The 23,275-nt window shown below is 39.4% G+C and overlaps 1 protein-coding gene across 1 annotated transcript; it reads left to right on the top strand.

Annotated features, from left to right (window-relative positions):
- Positions 1–729: 729 nt before the first annotated feature.
- On the top strand, positions 730–2,385 carry LOC140008939 (uncharacterized). Its single transcript, XM_072053980.1, has 2 exons — positions 730–1,954; positions 2,257–2,385. Exons 1-2 carry the CDS (start codon positions 916–918, stop codon positions 2,292–2,294), a joined length of 1,077 nt encoding a protein of 358 aa, XP_071910081.1. The 5' UTR covers positions 730–915; the 3' UTR covers positions 2,295–2,385.
- The last annotated feature ends 20,890 nt before the right edge of the window (positions 2,386–23,275 follow it).

Here is a 23,275-nt window from a genome sequence, read left to right on the forward strand (position 1 = left end):
AGTTTAATAGAACTTATCAATTGCACAGACTTCAAGCAGCTTCCTTAGTTTCTGAAATGTGGATAACTTCAATGGCTTGATCATTATGTCAGCAACTTGATCTTCATTTTTGCAGTGGAGAAAATTAATTATTTCATCCTTTGTGAGCTCTTTAGAAAGTGAAACTCATATATATATATATGCTTGGTCCTTGTAGAACTGGACTTTTAAAGAGTTTGATATCAAAACTATTATCATAGTAAATTGTAATAGTTCTTTCTTGTTAAAAATGTAATTTTTCAAGAATATTCCTTAGTTAAATCACTTAATAGGCACATACTGTTGCAGTTACGAACTCTGTTTCAGCTGTCTGTCTATAAAGTAACAATCGATTGCTTTTTTGAACACCTACTAAATAGCTGCTGGCCCATCATTAATATATAGCCATGAATATATTACAATCGGTTCCTGCTAGTTTTACTTCTATCCTGAATCGGTCAGCAAGCACCTTTGCGGCTATTTTGTCAGAGGATTTTTTTTGTCCTCTAGCTTCCTCCATGCTAATTTAAATTGTGCAAGAAGGACAAAATTATATAGTAATTGTTGGATTGAATTGTAATTGGTATCAGATAAGATTCGTGAATATTCTTAATGTTTGAATGTATATCAATTAGAGATATGATAGGAATGATTGTTATCTATTAGTGGTTGATAGATATCTGTTAGTGGTTGATAGGTGAGAGGATAATCAATGACCTTCTTGTGTAAAGCCTATAAATAGGCATCGGTACCATCATTAGTCTGCATCAGAGAAATAAAGAAAATCTTCCCAAAACTCTCTCTCTAAATTTCGTTCCTTCAAACATGGTATCAGAGCAGGGATTCTAGGATCTCTGCTCCAAAGTGTTACTCTGATAATTTCTTCAACAACCAGCCATGGCCGAATCGTCTACGCTCACGGACGGTGGGAAAGGACAAGCTGACGTAGTTCTAGAGGATTTTGCCACTCGGATGATGGAAGTCCTGAATAGCTGCCAGAAGTCTACACCGAGCATGGATTCGTCTTCGGCTCAGATCGGCATCAAGTTGGATGATACCAACTATGCCTTATGGTCCCAAATTGTCGAGATGTATATCTCAGGGAAGGACAAATTGGGGTATATTAATGGTGAACTCCCTCAGCCGTCACCAACAGATCCAGCGTATCGACGGTGGCGAACTGAAGACTCTATCGTGAAAGGGTGGTTGATAAATAATATGGCTCCATCCTTGATCGGTACCTTCGTTCGTTTTCCCACAGCAAAAGCGGTATGGGATGCTATTGCTACCACATACTTTGATGGAACCGATACATCCCAACTGTATGATCTGAGGCGGAAGGTGACTAGACTGAGACAAGCTGGTGGGCTGATCGAAAAGTACTACAACGATTTGCAAGGTTTGTGGAGGGAGATCGATTTTCGTCGGCCGAACCCGATGGAATGTGCTGCCGATATCAGCAGGTATAATTCTCTCATACAGGAAGAGAGAGTCTACACTTTCCTCGATGGGTTAGATGACCGACTGGACCAGATTCGCAGTGATATTCTGCGGATGAAACCATTTCCAACAGTAGAAGAGGCATATGCCTATGTCCGACGAGAAGACAGCAGACAATCGGTGATGATAACAGGGGGAGACCACTCAATCGGCTCTGTCATGGCTTCCAAGGGAAGGAAGAATGAGCCGATTTTAGTACCCCGAGCCGAGATGCCAACTGAGGAAGTTAATTGTGCCCACTGCAATAAGAAAGGGCACACACAAGATACGTGCTTCAAGTTGCACGGATATCCAACATGGTGGAAAGAGCGCAAAGGGCGAAATTGGCCAGCTGATCGACTGAATGTTGCTGGTCAGAACGGAAAGGTGGCCGTTGCAGTTGCTGATATCAATATTGCCCAGGTGCACTCTACGTCTTCTACCAATCAGCATCAAGGTATGAACTCCTCACATCGACGCGATAGTAATTGGATTGTCGATTCAGGAGCCACTGATCATATGACCTATGATCCAACTGACTTCTCATCCGTAACTCAACCACGACGGTCGAAAATTTCCAATGCTAATGGTGTGCAGTATCCAGTTACAGGAGCTGGAACTGTTACTTTATCTCCGTCTTTATCTCTACCGAATACTTTATTGATTCCCTCACTGTCAAATAAGTTACTATCAGTAAGTCAAATAACTACTGATCTTAACTGTATGGTACTGATGTATCCAACCTTCTGTCTTCTTCAGGAAATTCTCACAAAGGAGATAATCGGTCGTGGTACTAGGAGGGGGGATCTATATTACATTGATGATTTCAGTATCGGTAGAGCCAATCAGACAAGGAGTACCGATAACACCAAAGAACGAGAGATTCGACCGTGGCATCAGCGACTAGGACATCCTTCTTTTGGGTATATGAAGCACCTTTTTCCAGCACTTTTTTCGAGTATCAAAACTGCCGATTTAAAATGTGAGACCTGTGTATTAGCCAAAAGTCATAGGGCCTCATATCCTGTCAGTTTGAATAAGTCGAATACACCTTTTGCTTTAGTACATTCTGATGTTTGGGGACCATCCCCGATCACTTCATCTACTGGAGTCCGTTGGTTTGTAACTTTCGTAGATGACTGTACTCGAATGACTTGGTTGTATTTGTTAAAACATAAGAATGAAGTTCTTGATATTTTCAAGTCATTTTGTTCCATGATTCATACACAGTTTTCAGCAACAGTCAAGATTCTTCGATCTGATAATGGTGGTGAGTATGTTAATCGGCCACTACAAGAGTTCTTTAATATCAATGGTCTTATACATGAAACATCATGCACCCAAACTCCACAGCAAAATGGAGTAGCTGAAAGAAAGAATCGACATATCCTTGAAATAGCAAGAGCATTACTGATTGGTGCCCATGTTCCTCGCCGATATTGGAATGATGCAGTCACAACAGCAGTCTATTTATTGAATAGACTGCCTTCAAAAGTTATCAACTTCCAGACACCGCTGCAAGCACTGTCTCAACATTTCACTCTACCATCGGTTCTAATGCTTCCGGCACGGGCGTTTGGTTGTGTAGCATTTGTTCATCGGCACAAGAATCAACGAAGTAAGCTTGATCCCTGTGCTGTTCGTTGTGTCTTCGTGGGGTATGCAGTGCACAAGAAGGGCTATCGGTGCTATGATCCAACCACTAGCAAGATGTATGAAACCATGGATGTTACATTCTTGGAGTCGGACACATTTTTCTCCTCGGCATCCAATTCTTCCCTTCAGGGGGAGATAAGGGATACAGAAGAAAAGAATTGGCCAGGATTAGCGTGGCCGTGCTGTCCCACTGATTCTGTCGGTGAAGCTACTGTTTCTCCCATTGCCGAGCCCACGGAGCCCACTGTCGATGGAACCGATAAAGCTGCTGATGAAAGTACGGTTGCTAGCTGTCCTATTGATTTTGTCCGTGGAGCCGTCGATGGAGGAGCTGCCGATGGAAATGCTGATGCTACTGATGAAATTGTTGATATAATCCCTCACTCTTCAGTACCTAACTGCATGTCTCCTGAGAATGTTCCTGAGGTAAGTACTCCTGCTGATTCTAATGTTATGTTAGATACTACTGCAAGATATGTATTACCTGACAGATCCAATCGGGGTAAGCCACCGACTCGGTACTCTCCAGAAAGTCATGCAAAGCGATCAAAGTATTCCATTGCCAATTATATGTCCACTCACAGGCTATCTGAACCTCTTGAAGCCTTTGTGAATAATGTGTCGTCAACTGACATTCCAAAAGATGTGCATGCTGCTTTCAAAGATCCAAACTGGACTCAAGCAATTAAGGATGAGATGTCGGCATTGCAAAAAAATGACACGTGGACTTTGGTCCCATTACCAGATGGGAAGAGGACGGTGGGATGCAAATGGGTTTTCACAATCAAGTATAAGGCTGATGGATCAATCGATAGATATAAAGCTCGTCTCGTGGCTAAAGGATACACTCAGACCTATGGCATCGATTACCAGGAAACTTTTTCACCAGTGGCTAAATTGGATACGGTTAGAGTACTGATATCTCTTGCGGCAAATTTGGATTGGCCATTGCATCAGTTTGATGTGAAGAACGCTTTCCTGCATGGGAATCTGGAGGAGGAAGTCTACATGGATATCCCACCAGGGTGTTCTACAATATCGAAAACAACTACTGTGTGCCGATTACAGAAAGCATTGTATGGACTCAAACAGTCACCACGTGCTTGGTTCGGCCGTTTTACGCTAGCTATGAAGAAGTATGGTTTTCAGCAGAGTAATGCCGACCATACTCTTTTCCTAAAACATCGGCATGGAAAGGTAACTGCCTTAATAATTTATGTCGATGATATGATTATCACAGGCAATGATGAAGAGGAAATCTCCAAACTACAAAATCAGCTGGCGGCTGAATTTGAAATGAAGAGTTTGGGGAATCTCAAGTATTTCCTGGGAATTGAAGTGGCGAGATCGGCACAAGGCATCGTCCTATCCCAGAGGAAGTATGTACTTGATCTGTTGGCAGAGGTTGGGCTCCTGGATTGCAAACCTGCTGACACGCCAATTATGCTAAACCACAAGTTAGGAGAATATCCATATCAGAAACCAACTGACAAAGAGAGATATCAAAGATTGGTCGGTAAGCTGATCTACTTGTCACATACTCGGCCCGATATTGCCTATTCTGTTAGTGTGGTCAGCCGATTTATGCATTCACCCAGTAATCGGCACATGGAAGCTGTGATGAGAATTCTTCGGTACTTAAAGGGTTCTCCTGGGAAGGGTCTCTTATTTTCCAAAAATGGTCATCTTAATATTGATGGTTACACTGATGCCGATTGGGCAGGAGATGCTACCAATCGAAAGTCAACCTCAGGTTACTTTACATTCGTCGGTGGTAATCTAGTTACTTGGAGAAGCAAGAGACAAAAGGTGGTAGCATTATCGAGTGCAGAAGCTGAATTTAGAGGCATGGCTAAAGGTATGTGTGAGCTTCTGTGGCTCAAACGGTTGATGGCCGATATCGGTTTTTCTCCTAGATTTGAGATGAACTTATTTTGTGACAACAAAGCTGCTATCGATATCAGCCATAACCCAGTTCAACATGATCGCACTAAGCATGTTGAGGTCGATCGGCACTTTATCAAGCAGAATCTTGAAGAAAAAATAATACGGCTTCCGTTTGTGAGATCTGAAGATCAACTAGCTGATATACTCACAAAAGCCGTGCCGACTAAGGACTTTTACAACTCACTCGGCAAGTTGGGCATGCATGACATCTATGCACCAACTTGAGGGGGAGTGTTGGATTGAATTGTAATTGGTATCAGATAAGATTCGTGAATATTCTTAATGTTTGAATGTATATCAATTAGAGATATGATAGGAATGATTGTTATCTATTAGTGGTTGATAGATATCTGTTAGTAGTTGATAGGTGAGAGGATAATCAATGACCTTCTTGTGTAAAGCCTATAAATAGGCATCGGTACCATCATTAGTCTGCATCAGAGAAATAAAGAAAATCTTCCCAAAACTCTCTCTCTAAATTTCGTTCCTTCAAACAGTAATAATATACATCCTTCTATTATTTATTCTTTTTATCAATGCCGTACCCACGTACAGAAAGAACCTGATAATACCTTGGTTACAAATAATAAAAGGGGACGCATGGTTGCGATTTAATGAGCATATTTTACAATGACATTAATTCACATGATTTTTTTTAAAAAAATTAATATATCATATTTTTTGTAGGGTAAGATCAAATGAAAAAAATTATTCAAAACATTTTTAACATTTCGCTAAATGAATTTTTTCATCATTAAATTTTAAAATATTAATTTAACGTTTCTTACAAATTCAAGTTGGCAAAATTTGTGGCCACATAGGTTTCTAACCATTTTGTTGCCACTTTTTAGTGTTAAAAAGGAATATAGATTAGATCCTATCTCACTTCTAGGGGAGAAATGAATATAATTTGGGTTAGATCTTACTCTTTTAGTAACAAATAAATATGGACCAGATCATTTGTTTAACTACAAATGAGATTTAACCTTTTTACCCCTAAAAAATGACCATATGTAAGTCATGTGATGAATCCAATAAAAGTGGTCAAAATCAAGATTGGAATCAAATTTTTTATGTCAAAAAAGTTAGATACTACTTTTTTTAGTGTAAAAAAGGAATATAAATTAGATCCTATCTCACTTTCTAGGGAAAAAATGAATATAATTTGAGTTATGTGACAGCCCCACCTTCCCCTAAGGCGAACCAAAGGGGTTAGCGGACTGCCTGCCCAACTTTCGCCAGGACTAACGGTTCAGTTTACGTCGATCTATTACGTTTCGGAACTTATCATTGCGCGCTACAAGTCAAAATCACAAAATAAAAAAAACGAAAATCGAAGCCGAAATTTATCCAAACCACGGCCAAGCATATATGTACATTGAAAATCAACATTTACAAGGCAAACGGCAAACCAAGATATTCGTCTAGTTCATACTTGTACCAAAAGCCATTTACACACCAAACATTGGTGGAAACAAAACACTTAGGGTTTTTACTCTCAAGGAGCTATTCAAAAATACATGTACAAGAGCTCAACTTGTCATCCAACTATCACAATCTTTTCCAAAAATTTCATTTTCCTGTAAGGAAAACAAATGACACGGAATGAGCTAAAGCCCAGTGAGCAACTATCACAATAGCAGTTAAAATCACATAAGCATAACCATTCAATTCAAGTATGCAATTCCGAAATAAAACAAATCAGTGAAAGGATACGGTCGGCTCTCAAGAGCCTATTTCCTCGCTTATATTCTTGATCCAACCTCATTGACCCTCCGTCAATGTTAAAAGAATAACCAACCGTAGACAACTCTTTACTTCCATTCCTTCCACCCAACATACCCCAACCGGGCCCGCACTCTATTCAGTCATTTTGGTAATACTCGAGTTTACCGGAACCGAGAGTCTCATTACCACAAGGTTCCTCAGTACAGTCCCCGTGGCATGACAATTTTCACGACCAAGCCCTCGCCGGCTCGATCCAATTGACTACCAAACGGGGTTGAGCTCAGTAATACAGTAAGGCCGTTGGACAATCGTCCAAACGACACCAATTCAGTTTTCATGAATGGAATTCAATGTACCATACAACCAGTGCAGTATTACAGTAATACTGTAAATAGCCATGAATGAAATCACAAGGGGTGAGGGCGGTCAAGTACACCCTCACCTCAATCACTTCCAATAACCAATTAAGCTTTCAAGGCATCAAATACACATAGAGCAAAGCCATATTATAACAAGTAAGTGAGTAGTATACTCACCAACCAAGTAAGTGGTGTTTCATGCACCACGATCACCAAGACGTCGTGAGCTACCGTCACGCCCTAAAACATGTAACACATACAATGAAACTCGAGAACGAGTCACAAAACAATGCTAAACACAATCCCAATAGGGTTTCATATGCATAAATAAGCATCATTGATAACCAGAAATTACAAAATGGCCTTAGTTTAAGCCTTGATAGGAAAACCGTGTTTGACCTTAAAATGCGGTAATGGCGTTAAATTCACTACGGTTATCGGATGGGGGTGTAACACCCACCGTTTCGAAGCTAAAAAATAGGGATACAACATTTTAGAAGGCCACTCAATCCAAATCCTAGCACAACTAGGTCAAAAATGCAGAATACCAAATCCAGAACCGTAATTGCAGGTTCCCAAATCGCACTATGCTATAATTACTATAACTCAGCCTATACAGGTCCAAATGCCAAAATTCCAAAGGCATATGTTAGCTAAGACATCCAGCTACATTTCATCAGAAGACACCAACTTCAAAATCCAAACCAATTCCAGTGAAAACAAACGATTACAAGCGCAGTTTTCACATTCTGAGCAAAGCAGAACAGCTACAGTAATTCCGACATAACTCACTCTACACTAATCCAAATGACCTGAAATTTTGCAGGCACTTCAAACTCATCAATACCTACAACTTTCATGTTTTGAACAAAGTCCAATTCGGCTTCTAACCCTATGATCTAAAACCGAACAGAATTAGGGGTTTATGAACCCTAACTTTCCATTTTTCCATCCAAATCTAAAATTGATTGCATTTATCAACAATTCACACCTACTAGAGTCATTTTAAACCATTACCATTCATCATACAAGGCCACAACATCCCATTCATATTAAACCAGAAAATTCATCATAAAATGGAAAATTTCACCAAAACTCTTCAAATCAAGAAATAAATCACATATTCCATCACTCAAGCTACTTCTAAGCATAACATAAACATCATTAGGTGTAGTAGAGTATTCTAGCATCACTTACCAAGTAACAAGAGAGATAGGGATTGTAGACACCTTGGCTCTTCAAAACAATTTCACTAGACCACTCACTATCACTAAAAGGAAAGATTTTATGGAGTAAAATGGATGTAAGCTAATGTTTTTGGGTGATTTGCACCAAGTAGAAGCTTGAAAGTTGATGGAGTTCTTTTCCTTTTGGAGCTTGAGAGGGCCGGCTATGGTGAAGAAAGAATGAGGAAATTTTAATGAATTTTAAAGATATTTAACATTTGGTCAAAAAAAGTCAAAAATGTGAATAGTAAACCATAAAGTCCAACCAACCACCAAGTGACACGTGGCACTCCATTAATGCATGTCAATCCTTTTCTTTTGCTCTCACATCAATCATATCACACACTCTACTTATCTCGTAACACCCGATAAAGTTTACACAGTATCCAAAACTTAACCTTATTGGCCGAATTTTTCCGAACTTTTCGCACTAGTGGGTCCCACGTCCAATATATATTCTTAATTTTTTAAAAATTCTCCAATACTAGAAAAATCATCTAAAAACTATAATTACTCATAAAATCTACCAGAAAAATATTTCTAAACCAGAAAATGCAAAAATTATGCAATTAAGGGGTAATAAACCCTAGGAAAAATATTAGGGTTTTACGGGTTCTCACACTCTCCCCCCCTTAAAAGAATTTCGTCCTCGAAATTTCTCACCTTAATTCCCGAAAAGGTTTGGATACTTCTTTCGCATTTCCTCTTCCACTTCCCAGGTAGCTTCCTCTACTCCGTGGTTTCCCCATAGCACTTTCACTAGTGGAATCCGCTTGTTTCTGAGATCTTTGACTTTTCGATCGAGTACTTGGACCGGTTTCTCTTCGTAGGCCAGCGATTCATCTACTTCGATATTCTCCGGTTGCAATACATGGGATGGGTCAGGATGGTACTTCTTTAGCATCGAGACGTGAAATACATCGTGGATTCGAGATAGACTGGATGGCAGTTCCAATCGATACGCGACCGCTCCAACCCTCTGAAGAATCTTGTAGGGTCCGACGTACCGCGGTTGAAGCTTCTTTCCTTTACCCGTTGTAAGACTTCGTAAGGGTGTGATTTTGAGAAATACATGATCTCCAACTTCAAATTCCAAATCTTTTCTTCGGTTATCTGCGTAGCTCTTTTGTCGACTCTGAGCTGTTTGAAGTCGTTGCCGTATCAACTTGACCTTTTCCTGAGCCTCTTCCATCCATGGAATGGTTGCCGGGTCTAGTGCTTTCTTTTCACCAATTTCATCCCAGTAAATCGGTGACCGGCACTTGCGTCCGTAGAGAGTTTCGTACGGAGCCATTTGAATTGACGAATGGAAGCTATTGTTGTACGCAAACTCTACCAAGGTCATGTGCTGACCCCAGTTGCCTCCAAAGTCCAGAATGCACGTTCGTAACATGTCCTCGAGAGTTTGAATAGTCCGTTCTGACTGGCCATCCGTCTGAGGATGATAGGTCGTGCTCAAATTGAGTTTCGTCCCCAGGGTTTCTTGGAACTTCTGCCAAAATCGTGATACAAATCGTGGATCCCGATAGGAAATGATGCTCACAGGAACACCGTGTAGTCTTACAACCTCATCCATGTACAGTCGAGCCAACTTGTCCATTGAATACTTCATGTTCACCGGCAAGAAATGGGCCGACTTGGTTAATCGATCAACGACCACCCAAACGGCATCGTGTTCTCTTTGCGTCCTCGGTAAACCTGAAACGAAGTCCATGGTGATGTTTTCCCACTTCCACTCGGGTATCTCCAAGGGTTGTAACAGACCCGATGGTTTTTGATGCTCTGCCTTCACTTGCTGGCAAATGAGACATTTCTGCACTTACTGAGCGACTTCCTTCTTCATGTTGTCCCACCAATAGGTTCCTTTTAGGTCTTGATACATCTTACTGCTGCCCGGATGGATTGTATACTTGGACCGATGAGCTTCCTCCAGAATCTTCATTTTCAACGACTCCACCTTCGGTACCACTATTCGGTTCCGATATTTTAAAATACCCTCAGGACTCAAATTGAAGTCCGAAGTTTCTCCCTTTTCCACTTTCTCTCTCCACTTCCGTACCATCAAATCTTCGCTTTGCGCCTCTTTAATGCGTTCCAATAGAGTGGAGGTAACCCTAACATTGTTAAATATCACCTTATGGCTCCCTAGACAGGGTTTCCACTCGCACACGGATTCTAGCAAATCCCACTCCTTAATCATTAGCCCTGCTACTTGCACCTTACGACTCAAGGCATCTGTTACCACATTTGCCTTTCCCGGATGGTAATTGATTGTACAGTCGTAGTCCTCCAGAAATTCCATCCACCTTCGTTGCCTCATGTTCAATTCCTTCTGAGAGAAAAGGTACCTAAGACTTTTATGGTCCGAGTACACTTCGAAAGTCACCCCATATAGGTAATGCCTCCACTTTTTCAGTGCAAAGACAACTGCGGCTAATTCCAGATCGTGAGTCGGGTAGTTCTGCTCGTGAAGCTTCAATTTCCTAGAGGCGAAAGCAATCACATTCCGGTTCTGCATCAAAACACATCCCAATCCCTCTCGCGACGCGTCCGCATATACTGCAAACCCGTCCACTCCATTTGGCAAGACCAGTACCGGAGCCATGGTCAATCTTTTCTTTAATTCCTGAAAACTTGTTTCGCATCGGCCGTTCCAGATAAACTGGCCATGCTTCTTTGTCAAGTCAGTTAGGGGTCCTGCTAGTTTGAAAAAATCTTTAATAAACCGTCGGTAGTACCCAACTAGCCCTAAAAAGCTACGAATTTCCGTGGGGGTTTCTGGCCTCTTCCAATTTGTCACGGCCTCAACCTTTGCCGGGTCCACCGAAATACCTTCGTGGGAGATCACATGACCCAAAAATGCTACTTTCTCCAACCAGAACTCGCATTTACTAAACTTGGCGTACAGCTGATGTTCCCTCAATGTCTGCAATACCACCCTCAAATGCTCCTCATGCTCCTCACGTGTCTTAGAGTAGACCAAAATGTCAACAATGAATACAACGACAAATCTGTCTAGATAGGGTTTGAAAACCCTATGCATTAGGTCCATGAAGGCGGCGGGAGCATTGGTCAGTCCAAAGGGCATAACGGCGAACTCGTAATGCCCGTATCTTGAATTGAAAGTAGTTTTCGGAATGTCCTCCTTCCTAATCAACAACTGGTAGTATCCTTGTCGGAGGTCTAACTTGGAGAAAACCACTGCTCCTTGCAGCTGGTCGAACAACTCATCAATGTGGGGCAGTGGATATTTATTCTTGATCGTAACGTTGTTCAGCCCGCTATAGTCGATACACATCCTCAAAGTTCCATCCTTTTTCTTCACAAATAAAACAGGAGCTCCCCAAGGAGACTCACTCTCGTGGATGAAACCCCGCTCCAAAAGATCTTGCAATTGCAACTTAAGTTCCTTAAGTTCTGCAGGTGCCATTCGGTAAGAGGTTTTTGAGATAGGTGCAGTTCCAGGTAAAAGATCTATTCGGAATTCTATCTCTCTTTCCGGAGGTAAAGCTACTAACTCATCAGGAAATACATCCGAAAATTCTCTCACTACGGCCACATCTTTCACGTTTAACTTATCCGTAGGGGTATTAATTAAAAAGGCCAAAAATCCTTGCGCCCCTCTACTTATCAGTTTCCTAGCTCGAATGCCCGAAATTAGAGCAGCTGAGGCTAACCTACCCCTTATATCTAATCTTAAGGTTGCCTCGCCAGGAATGCGAAATTCTACTATTTTCGTTTTACAATCCAGTTGGGCGTTATATTTGGCTAGCCAGTCCATCCCCAAAATCACATCGTACCCCTTAATAGACAAGCTAATCAGGTCTCCTAAAAATCTCCTTTCACCTACCCAAACATCGCAATCCCTATAAACCATACTAGTCACCAAACGTTGATTCCCCGTAGGTGTACTAACTTCTAGGTCATATGGTAAGCTAGCAGGTTTTATATCGATGCCACACATAAAATCAGGGTTAACAAACGAATGAGTGGCACCAGGATCAATTAAAACTTTGGTAAAGCGGTGGAAAATAGGGATCGTACCTTCCACCACCTCGGAAGACTCTGGGACCTGATGGGGCTCTAAGGAATACACCCTAGCTGGCACCTTAGGTTTGGATCCGTCTCCCTTGGCTGGTCCAGTATTGGTCCTCGGCGGTAGTTGACTCCCCTTTCCGTCTTGTTTTAGGACCGGACAAGTAGCTAGTTGATGGTCCCCACTTCCACACCACAGGCACTTACCCTGTTTCCTCCAGCAATTATCCTCGGTGTGGTTTGCTTTTCCACAATGCCCGCAGGGACCACGAGGTGCCGAAGCCGAGCCACTCTGAACATTGCCCCTTTGTCCTCGCCCAGTTTGACCACCCCTGAATGGAATCCCTCTGTCTGACCCAAAATGTCGACCACCACCCATTCCTCGTCCAAACTTAAAGGGAGTGCTCTTCTCACCTTGTCCAGATGTACTCCCAGGAAAATCACGCTTCTTAGCCTGGAAGTTTCGGACCTGTAGCCGTGCACTTTCTACTCGTTGGGCTTTTTCCATTGCCTCGCCAAACGTAGTGATTTGAGCCGCCGCGAGGTCTTTCTGGATCTCAACGTTCAAACCCTGAATAAAGCGCCTAATTCGTCTTTGCTCAGTCATGATTAGCTCAGGCGCGAACTTGGACAAGCGGGTAAATTGACTCTCGTACTCCGCCATAGTCTGAGCCCCTTGCCGGAGTCGGATAAACTCGTCCTCCTTCCTCTCCTGGACTACAGGAGGGAAAAACTTTGCATTAAACTCTCGGATGAAGTTCACCCAAGTCCTCGGTGTCTGCTCCCGTTCCCATTTCTGCCTAATTACGTTCCACCAGGAACGGGCAGCCCCTTCAAGTTGAAACACAGCAAAAGTCACCTGCCGTTCGTTTGGGTAGTGTAGGGCCGCGAATATATCAACCATTTTCTTTAGCCATTTCTCAGCAACGTCAGGGTCGGGTTCCCTAACAAACTTTGGCGGGGAAAACTTTTGAAAACGTTCTAGAGCTCTATCTTCGCTCTCAATATGATGGCCAGGGTTTCCGGGGTTAGGGTTTGGGTTCTGGCCCTGTTGTTGTACTACTTGTGCGAGTAGGTTTGTCATTTGCTGCATAGCGGCAGCTATTTGCACATTGGGGTCTATTTGGGGTTCAGGATTTGCTCCAGTAGAAGCTTCCCCCGTTTCCCTAACCGGTGTGGGTTGTCTAATACCGCGCCCGCGTCCCCGATCACTCCGTGTTCCTTCCATAAGGTATACTTGGTTTAGGCAAGAATACTAAACCACAGTAATAACAAGACATATAAGTAACACCTAAACTTTGCACAATAACACATTTATACAGTCCAAACATAAGCACAAACACACATATATACAATCAGTCAGTCAAGTACGGCCAAGACACGTACGTACATAAACGATCCTCCCGAGGATAGGCCTATCAAAAGAAATTTACACGTAACTAACTCTACATCCAAAACGGTTAGCTAAGGTTCTATCCCTATCCCTATGTACATACCAAAACCATCACTATCCCAAATGATGCCCAAAGATCAAAGTCTAATCAGTTGCCGGGGTCTGGGACCCAGGCGACGGGGTAGACTCCTCCCCAGCCTCGGCCCCAGCATACGAGGCCTCATCACTAGACTCCTCGAGTCCGTCGTCGCACAGATTAAGGATCGCCTCAGCACGACCCCTGACCTTGCGAGCTCGCTTAACCTCACGCTCGCGTGCATCCCTCAATTGATCACATAGGTCATCGACTCGATCCTCGGTCTCATGCACGTCATACTCTAACTCCATGATACGTGCGGCTTGCCTCTCATAGGTTGCCTTAGCCTGAGTCACCTCAGCTTCCAACGCAGCAACCACAGCTTCCAGCTTAGTATTATCCTTAGCAAGCTCCTTACGCTCCTTCGCTACCGCCAAAACTAAGGCGTTTGGATAAGCATAAGTATCACGGCACTCACACCGTCGAAGAAGGTTAGCCGGGCTCCAACGCACCACGGCCCCCTTCTGCCTGATCTGATATGGAATCACTGGAAGTGCTCTAGGAGGTCTCACTCCCGAAGGACTAGCACTAGGGTCACCACTCGCATCCATCCTATAACAAAGGAAGAAATAACATGAATACACTTAATAGGCATAAACAATAGAATCCTCAAGTCCAGCATTCCTATAACACCCAGACTAATTCAAACCTAGGCTCTGATACCACCTGTGACAGTTCTCAAGGTCACATCACGGGGTACCTATCAGCTTGTCACCCGCACGCGGGCATCCCCTACGGAGAGTTTCGCTTCGTGACTCTTCACGAACGAGAGGCTCGGGGCTTTTCCAGACGAAGGACGTAAAGTCCCAACTGTCGGCATATGGCTCTGATACCACCTGTGACAGCCCCACCTTCCCCTAAGGCGAACCAAAGGGGTTAGCGGACTGCCTGCCCAGCTCTCGCCAGGACTAACGGTTCAGTTTACGTCGATCTATTACGTTCCGGAACTTACCATTGCGCACTACAAGTCAAAATCACAAAATAAAAAAAACGAAAATCGAAGCCGAAATTTATCCAAACCACGGCCAAGCATATATGTACATTGGAAATCAACATTTACAAGCCAAACGGCAAACCAAGATATTCGTCTAGTTCATACATGTACCAAAAGCCATTTACACACCAAACATTGGTGGAAACAAAACACTTAGGGTTTTTACCCTCAAGGAGCTATTTAAAAATACATGTACAAGAGCTCAACTTGTCATCCTACTATCACTATCTTTTCCAAAAATTTCATTTTCCTGTAAGGAAAACAAATGACACGGAATGAGTTAAAGCCCAGTGAGCAACTATCACAATAGCAGTTAAAATCACATAAGCATAACCATTCAATTCAAGTATGCAATTGCGAAGTAAAGCAAATCAGTGAAGGGATACGGTCGGCTCTCAAGAGCCCATTTCCTCGCTTATATTCTTGATCCAACCTCATTGACCCTCCGTCAATGTTAAAAGAATAACCAACCGTAGACAACTCTTTACTTCCATTCCTTCCACCCAACATACCCCAACCGGGCCCGCACTCCATTCAGTCATTTTGGTAATACTCGAGTTTACCGGAACCGAGAGTCTCATTACCACAAGGTTCCTCAGTACAGTCCCCGTGGCATGACAATTTTCACGACCAAACCCTCGCCGGCTCGATCCAATTGACTACCAAACGGGGTTGAGCTCAGTAATATAGTAAGGCCGTTTGACAATCGTCCAAACGACACCAATTCAGTTTCCATGAATGGAATTCAATGTACCATATAACCAGTGCAGTATTACAGTAATACGGTAAATAGCCATGAATGAAATCACAAGGGGTGAGGGCGGTCAAATACACCCTCACCTCAATCACTTCCAATAACCAATTAAGCCTTCAAGGCATCAAATACACATAGAGCAAAGCCATATTATAACAAGTAAGTGAGTAGTATACTCACCAACCAAGTAAGTGGTGTTTCATGCACCACGATCACCAAGACGTCGTGAGCTACCGTCACGCCCTAAAACATGTAACACATACAATGAAACTCGAGAACGAGTCACAAAACAATGCTAAACACAATTCCAATAGGGTTTCATATGCATAAATAAGCATCATTGATAACCAGAAATTACAAAATGGCCTTTAGCTTAAGCCTTGATAGGAAAACCGTGTTTGACCTTAAAATGCGGTAATGGCGTCAAATTCACTACGGTTATCGGATAGGGGTGTAAAACCCACCGTTTCGAAGCTAAGAAACAGGGCTACAACATTGTAGAAGGCCACTCAGTCCAAATCCTAGCACAACTAGGTCAAAAATGCAGAATACCAAATCCAGAACCGTAATTGCAGGTTCCCAAATCGTACTATGCTGTAATTACTATAACTCAGCCTATATAGGTCCAAATGCCGAAATTCCAAAGGCATATGTTAGCTAAGACATCCATCTACATTTCATCAGAAGACACCAACTTCAAAATCCAAACCAATTCCAGTCAAAACAAACGATTACAAGCGCAGTTTTCACATTCTGAGCAAAGCAGAACAGCTACAGTAATTCCGACATAACTCACTCTACACTAATCCAAATGACCTGAAATTTTGCAGGCACTTCAAACTCATCAATACCTACAACTTTCATGTTTTGAGCAAAGTCCAATTCGGTCTCTAACCCTATGATCTAAAACCGAACAGAATTAGGGGTTTATGAACCCTAACTTTCCATTTTTCCATCCAAATCCAAAATTGATTGCATTTATCAACAATTCACACCTACTAGAGTCATTTTAAACCATTACCATTCATCATACAAGGCCACAACATCCCATTCATGTTAAACCAGAAAATTCATCATAAAATGGAAAACTTCACCAAAACTCTTCAAATCAAGAAATAAATCACATATTCCATCACTCAAGCTACTTCTAAGCATAACATAAACATCATTAGGTGTAGTAGAGTGTTCTAGCATCACTTACCAAGTAACAAGAGAGATAGGGATTGTAGACACCTTGGCTCTTAAAACAACTTCACTAGACCACTCACTATCACTAAAAGGAAAGATTTTATGGAGTAAAATGGATGTAAGCTAATGTTTTTGGGTGATTTGCACCAAGTAGAAGCTTGAAAGTTGATGGAGTTCTCTTCCTTTTGGAGCTTGAGAGGGCCGGCTATGGTGAAGAAAGAATGAGGAAATTTTAATGAATTTTGAAGATATTTAACCTTTGGTCAAAAAAAGTCAAAAATGTGAATAGTAAACCATAAAGTCCAACCAACCACCAAGTGACACGTGGCACTCCATTAATGCATGTCAATCCTTTTCTTTTCCTCTCACATCAATCATATCACACACTCTACTTATCTCATAACACCCGATAAAGTTTACACAGTATCCAAAACTTAATCTTATTGGCCGAATTTTTTTGAACTTTTCGCACTAGTGGGTCCCACGTCCAATATATATTCTTAATTTTCTAAAAATTCTCCAATACTAGAAAAATCATCTAAAAACTATAATTACTCATAAAATCTACCAGAAAAATATTTCTAAGCCAGAAAATGCAAAAATTATGCAATTAAGGGGTAATAAACCCTAGAAAAAATATTAGGGTTTTACGGGTTCTCACAAGTTAGATCTTAGTTTTTTAGGAACTAAAATAAATATGGATCAGATCATTTGTTTAACGACAAATAAAATTTAACCTTTTTAGTTTTTTCCCCTAAAAAAATAATCATGTGTAAGTCATGTGATGAATCCAAGATAAAAGGTGGTAAAAAATCTAGATTGTGACCAAATTTTACAAACTTGATCTTATAAGGGACGTAAAACTACCATTTAAAAGTAAATGATGAAGAAATTTGTTTTACAAAATATAAAGAATGCTTTGAACGATTTTCCCCTCTTTAATCTCACAATTATCAAATTTGGGGCAAGCAGTTCTTCGATCCCTAGCTAGTCTATCCCCACATAAATCTCACAATTGTTGATACTTCTGATTTGCCTAAACCAACTAAATTAACATCTCACTGGGACAGATCAGAGTTGTTGAAGTTCAAGTTTTGGCCAAAAATTAAGAAATAGAACATGTTAGCTGAACACCACTTAACCCCAGACTTGACTTTTCAGACATGCGCACTCATATTATTTATATGTAGCTAGGTAAAAATATACTCACGAGCAGAGTAGTATAAAAAAAAAAAAAGAAAAAAAGAAAGCAAGAAACTGCATGGGAGATTGTGTACCTGAATATTAATATCAAACCTTAAATTCTGAAGGCAGTGATCAACTGGACGGCAGCAGAAACAATGTTTTACCCAGAAAAAATGGGTGCTTTGAATCTACTGTTATTTTGGCAATATGCATGGCTACCAAGGCTATCACTTTTTGTTATTTTGGCATTCCAAAACTGTATAATTAAAAATTTTCATCCAAAACCGAGAAACAGGTGTCAAAGATCCCGTGTTTTATGCATGTAAATAGCAATATCTATATTTACTGTAAAGAAAATTAGTCTGGTGAATTCCATGAAAGCTATTTTTTCGGTTGTTTCTAATTCTCTTTGTTGTCTAGGCATCAACATCCATAACATTGTCTTTAAAAAAAAGGGAAAATCGTCCAAAACGTCCCTCATATTTTGTAAAATGACTTTTTTCGTCCCTCACTTTTAAAAGTGTAATTTTATGTCCCTTACATATTCACATCGGTCAAATTTAGTCCCTAACTAGGTTTTCGATCATTTTTTTGCCGGAATCCATCACGTGCAAGGCACGTGATCATTTTTTAAGGGTAAATTTGTCAAATTATATTTTACATAATCTAATTTATAGTCCTCCACATTTTATAAAACAAATTTTTTCGTCCCTCACATTTCATAAAATGATTTTTTCATCCCTCACATTACACAAAATGAATTTCTCCATCCCTCACATTTCAAAAAATGAATATTTCCATCCCTTACTAATTATGTGTGTAAGGGAAACCCTAAAAAAAAAATATGTGTGTGAATACATTTTTATTTAAACACATGTATATGTCTATTTGATTTTGCTTAATAATACGAATAGCATAAATATATGTATGTGTCTATTTGATTTCACTTAACAATATAAATACCATTTATTATACGTGATCATTTGATTTTATCTGGTATTAGCTAGTAAAAAATCTTGCATTCATTGTCAAGTTGGCCAATAACGCTATTTTCGGTCAAAATACAATAAGAATATGCAAATTAAGATTCTATTGGTAAATATTAGTCATAATCATACAAAAAGAGAAGATAGCCCACAAGTTGGGCCCAATTACACACATGTGTTTATGCTATTATTATTAAGCAAAATCAAATAGACATATACATGTGTTTAAAAAAAATGTATTCACACACATAATTAGTGAGAAATGAAAAATTCATTTTTTGAAATGTGAGGGATTAATAAATTCATTTTGTGAAATGTGAGGGATGAAAAAAATTATTTTATAAAATGTGAGGGACGAAAAAATTTATTTTATAAAATGTGGAGGACTATAGATCAAATTATGTAAAATATAATTTGACAAATTCACCCTTAAAAAATGATCACGTGCCTTGCACATGATGGATTCCGGCCAAAAAATGATCGGAAACCTAGTTAGGGACTAAATTTGACCGATATGAATATGTAAGAGACATAAAATTACACTTTTAAAAGTGAGGGACGAAAAAAGTTATTTTACAAAATATGAGGGACATTTTGGACAATTTTCCCTAAAAAAAATAAACTTTTTTGGGCCTTGAATGAGTATCTGGATCAAAATATCAAATTCAGATTCTCAAGGGAAAAAATAATATAAAAAGTAAAGATATTTTTTCTCCCATATCTTGTCGATGATGTTTTTCCCTGTACTTGAACTAGTTTAGGTGTACGTGTGCTGCACGTCGTACGTATTTACGTATTATTTCTTCCGATGCTCATGAAACAATCAGTTGACTGTACCTATTGAGTATCACTTGAGTTTTTTACTCTAATTATTGAGTATCAATTTGATAACCTAAGAGGTATTTTGATAGGAAATTAGAAAAATTTTGCCTGAAATGTCCTGTAATTTTTTATATTGACCTAAAAGTACTTTCTCTCTCAATTAGTCATTTTTAATTATTTTACCTGGCTTTTAAGGTTAATTTCTCTAAATGACATTTTAATTACAAAATGACATATGCATCCACATACATCCACATCAAAACACAGGCATAAATTAAATTATGCAAGTATGTGTCCTACTGTTCAAACAATAGGCATAAACTAATTCAAAAGTTTGTTCTACTTTTTTTGTTTTGTCATATGACCACGTGCGGTATCCTGAATCACCAGACTAGTCCACACGTGTCCCACATCAACCTGTCCAAGCCGTGTGAGTTGTTTCAATCGGGGATTCGATCCTTAGTAGTGATACTCATCTAACTAGGCTACTACCACCAGACCAAAGCCCCGGGGGCGTTTGTTCTACTATTGATCAACGTTTAAGTTTGTCCAAGCATCTCTACAATAATAAAGTGAGAGCAGGTGGTTTGGTATAAACAATCAATTATCACTTTTTATAATTTCTTTTTAACCCTTAAAATAACTTCTCACCACTAACCCATTTCAACTCAACCACTAACATCACACAATCAATATCTACATGTTCATCACTTAAACATAACCGCTTATAAATAATTGCTTGATTTAATTTTTTAGTTAATTTTTATGATTTTTTTGTATTAACTTTTTTAATTTACTACTCCTAGATTTTGTTGTCAAATACTAAATCTACATTCATTAGTTCAACAGGAAATTTTTTTTATCACTTGCACACACGTCGAGTGTGCATCCATCACTAGTATTTATAAAGGGCTAAAATTATGCTAAGAAAACCTAAATCACAATCATGTTGGTATTTTTAGTATAGTATGGATATAGATTTGTCCTGTGTTATTAGGTGGTCTTTTACACGCTTTATTTAATTTTGCTAATCACTAAGGATAAGCTACACAATGGACACAAACGTTGACTCCTTCGACTTTTTGACATTCTTATTGTCAATGCTTTCAGAACCGGACCGGGCCGGCCGGTTCGGCCGGTTCGATCGTGAACCGACCATGTCACCGGTCCGGTCCAGTATCAAACCCAAAGCCTAATGTAAAACCACACCGAACTGGACGAACTGTTAAAATCCGTCTAAACCGCAAACTGGCGGTTCTCAAATTTTCAAATATCCCTCAAATTCAAAACAATAAAAGTTCTCAAATTTTCAAATATGCCTCAAATTCAAAACAAAATTTTCAAATATGCCTCAAATTCAAAACAATAAAAGTGGAAGCTGCTACGTTCGAACTCTGGTCTCCATGACCATAATAAGGTGCACTTACCGCTAAACCACAGCCAGAGGACATGTAGAATGTTACTTGACTTATCTAAAAAACTAAAATCAGATTAAATAAAAAAAACCCTAAAAGACCTAGCAAAGTGCAGACGGCACACTTCATTTCAGTTGCCTCGGCTTCACTTCCTCCGCCCCTCAGATTCTCCAATCTCCAGTTCTCCTCTTGATTTTTTTTCTTAATTTTTCTTCATATTCCTTCCACTTCCTAATACCCACGACATGATCATCACACTATTATCTTTAGACAAGACTCCAGAGCGTTTCCATCTTGTGAGTTTAATTTTTGCCTTTTCTTGATTTTTGTTTTCTATATTATGTTTAGTTGATTTTTGCCTTTTCTTGATTTTTGTTATCTATGTAGAGATTAGAGCACTTATTTAGTTTTTGTGACAATACATCATGACATTTGTTCCGTCCATAAATATTTGCCGTAACTTGTGTACATGTCCTGATTTAATTTATAGTTAAATAAAAAATCTTGCCTAAAGATAACCAAAAGGATCATGCCTAACAACAAAGTATTTTTCGTTTGAATGGTGGAACAGGAATAATAGGAATTGGAAAATATCTAGTACTACATTGTTCATTTGCTTTACTCTCGTACTACGATGGAATGCTTACTAGACAATAATTTGAAATGTGCAATAAGATGTTTTTGATTAACCATTTTAATTATATCCAAAATAGTTTGTTTCACCAACTGATAGGGAAATAAATAAAAATAAAGTAAGAGATGTATATTTGTCTAAATTGGTTCTTCTAGTCGAGTATACTTGAGGAAATAAAGGATGCAACGCAAGTAAATTATTTGAAGATATAAGTTTGTCCTTGTTGTTTTGTCTTGGTGCTATAAGTAATATTAGTTTGTCTATTAGTAGGAGATGATTCTCAACTAGTTGAAGGTTGGTTTTAATATTAAAATAAATATATTTTTAACTTGTAATATGAAGTGCTAAAAGTGTATTTTTTTTAATTTGAATTTTATTATAAATATGGATAAATCCGTAATTGTTGCTTTATTTATTTATTTAGATGATGAAAGTCAAGTTGGGGAAGATAATCATATTGACTTGGAAGCATTTCAGCGTAGGCATCTTTTGGATAGTGATGAAGATAATGATTGGAATATAACATGTTAATTAGTGATGTTTAGTAGCAATTGATTCTTTTTTTGTTTGGTTGTATCTTTATTTTTCAAAATTTTCTGGCTTTTTTTTTTAGTTTCACCAATTAGATTTATATTTTTTGTAATAAACTTTTAAATTTTTTCAGGTTAAATTGATGAAATTGTGAAGTGGGTGTTGTTGCCTTGTCATGCCAATGATGGAAGTTTGTTATTCAAATTATTTGCCTTGACTATGAGTTGGACTTTTCTATGAACTTTTTTAGAATTGTGGAATAACGTCAACATTTATTTTATTTATTTTTGTGTTTTTGTTTGTGATAATTGATGAACATTTGGACTATATCTATTTATATTTGTAATGAATTATGAAAATTTGTGATGAATTATGATATTTTAGTTATATTTACCATTCCAGGTTTTATGTATAACTTTTAAAAAATTTATTATTATCTCAACTTAAATTTAATTTTAAGTTATATTGATGAATGTATTTTAGGGACTTAAATTATTAATAATCATGTTAAATTGTACATTAGCAGTCAAGTTTCAGTGTAGACTATAGAGTGAAGACTTGGGAAGTACTCAGTATTAAAGTTGCAAAAAAAAAAAAACCGTTGAACCGGTTGGACCGGTCGGACTATGAACCGGACCCCTCTCCGGTTCGCTGGCCAGTCCGAGTTTAAAAACATTGCTTATTGTCACCTTGCATACTTCTTATTGTCAGCTTACAACGATGAAACTTCTCGTATTTCTTTTTCGTAATAGTCCGAAAAATTAAAAAGAGATTAGGTGTAAAAAATAG

The sequence above is a fragment of the Coffea arabica genome, chromosome 6c (assembly GCF_036785885.1).
Source record: "Coffea arabica cultivar ET-39 chromosome 6c, Coffea Arabica ET-39 HiFi, whole genome shotgun sequence".
NCBI lineage: Eukaryota > Viridiplantae > Streptophyta > Magnoliopsida > Gentianales > Rubiaceae > Coffea > Coffea arabica.

What these genes read in the sequence shown, in the direction of transcription:
- LOC140008939 (XM_072053980.1), top strand. Translation starts at nt 916, where the DNA reads ATGGCCGAATCGTCTACGCTCACGGACGGTGGGAAAGGACAAGCTGAC. An exon ending in TTCTACCAATCAGCATCAAG is followed by an intron (nt 1,955 to 2,256) that starts GTATGAACTCCT and finishes TGTCTTCTTCAG; the next exon opens with GAAATTCTCACAAAGGAGAT.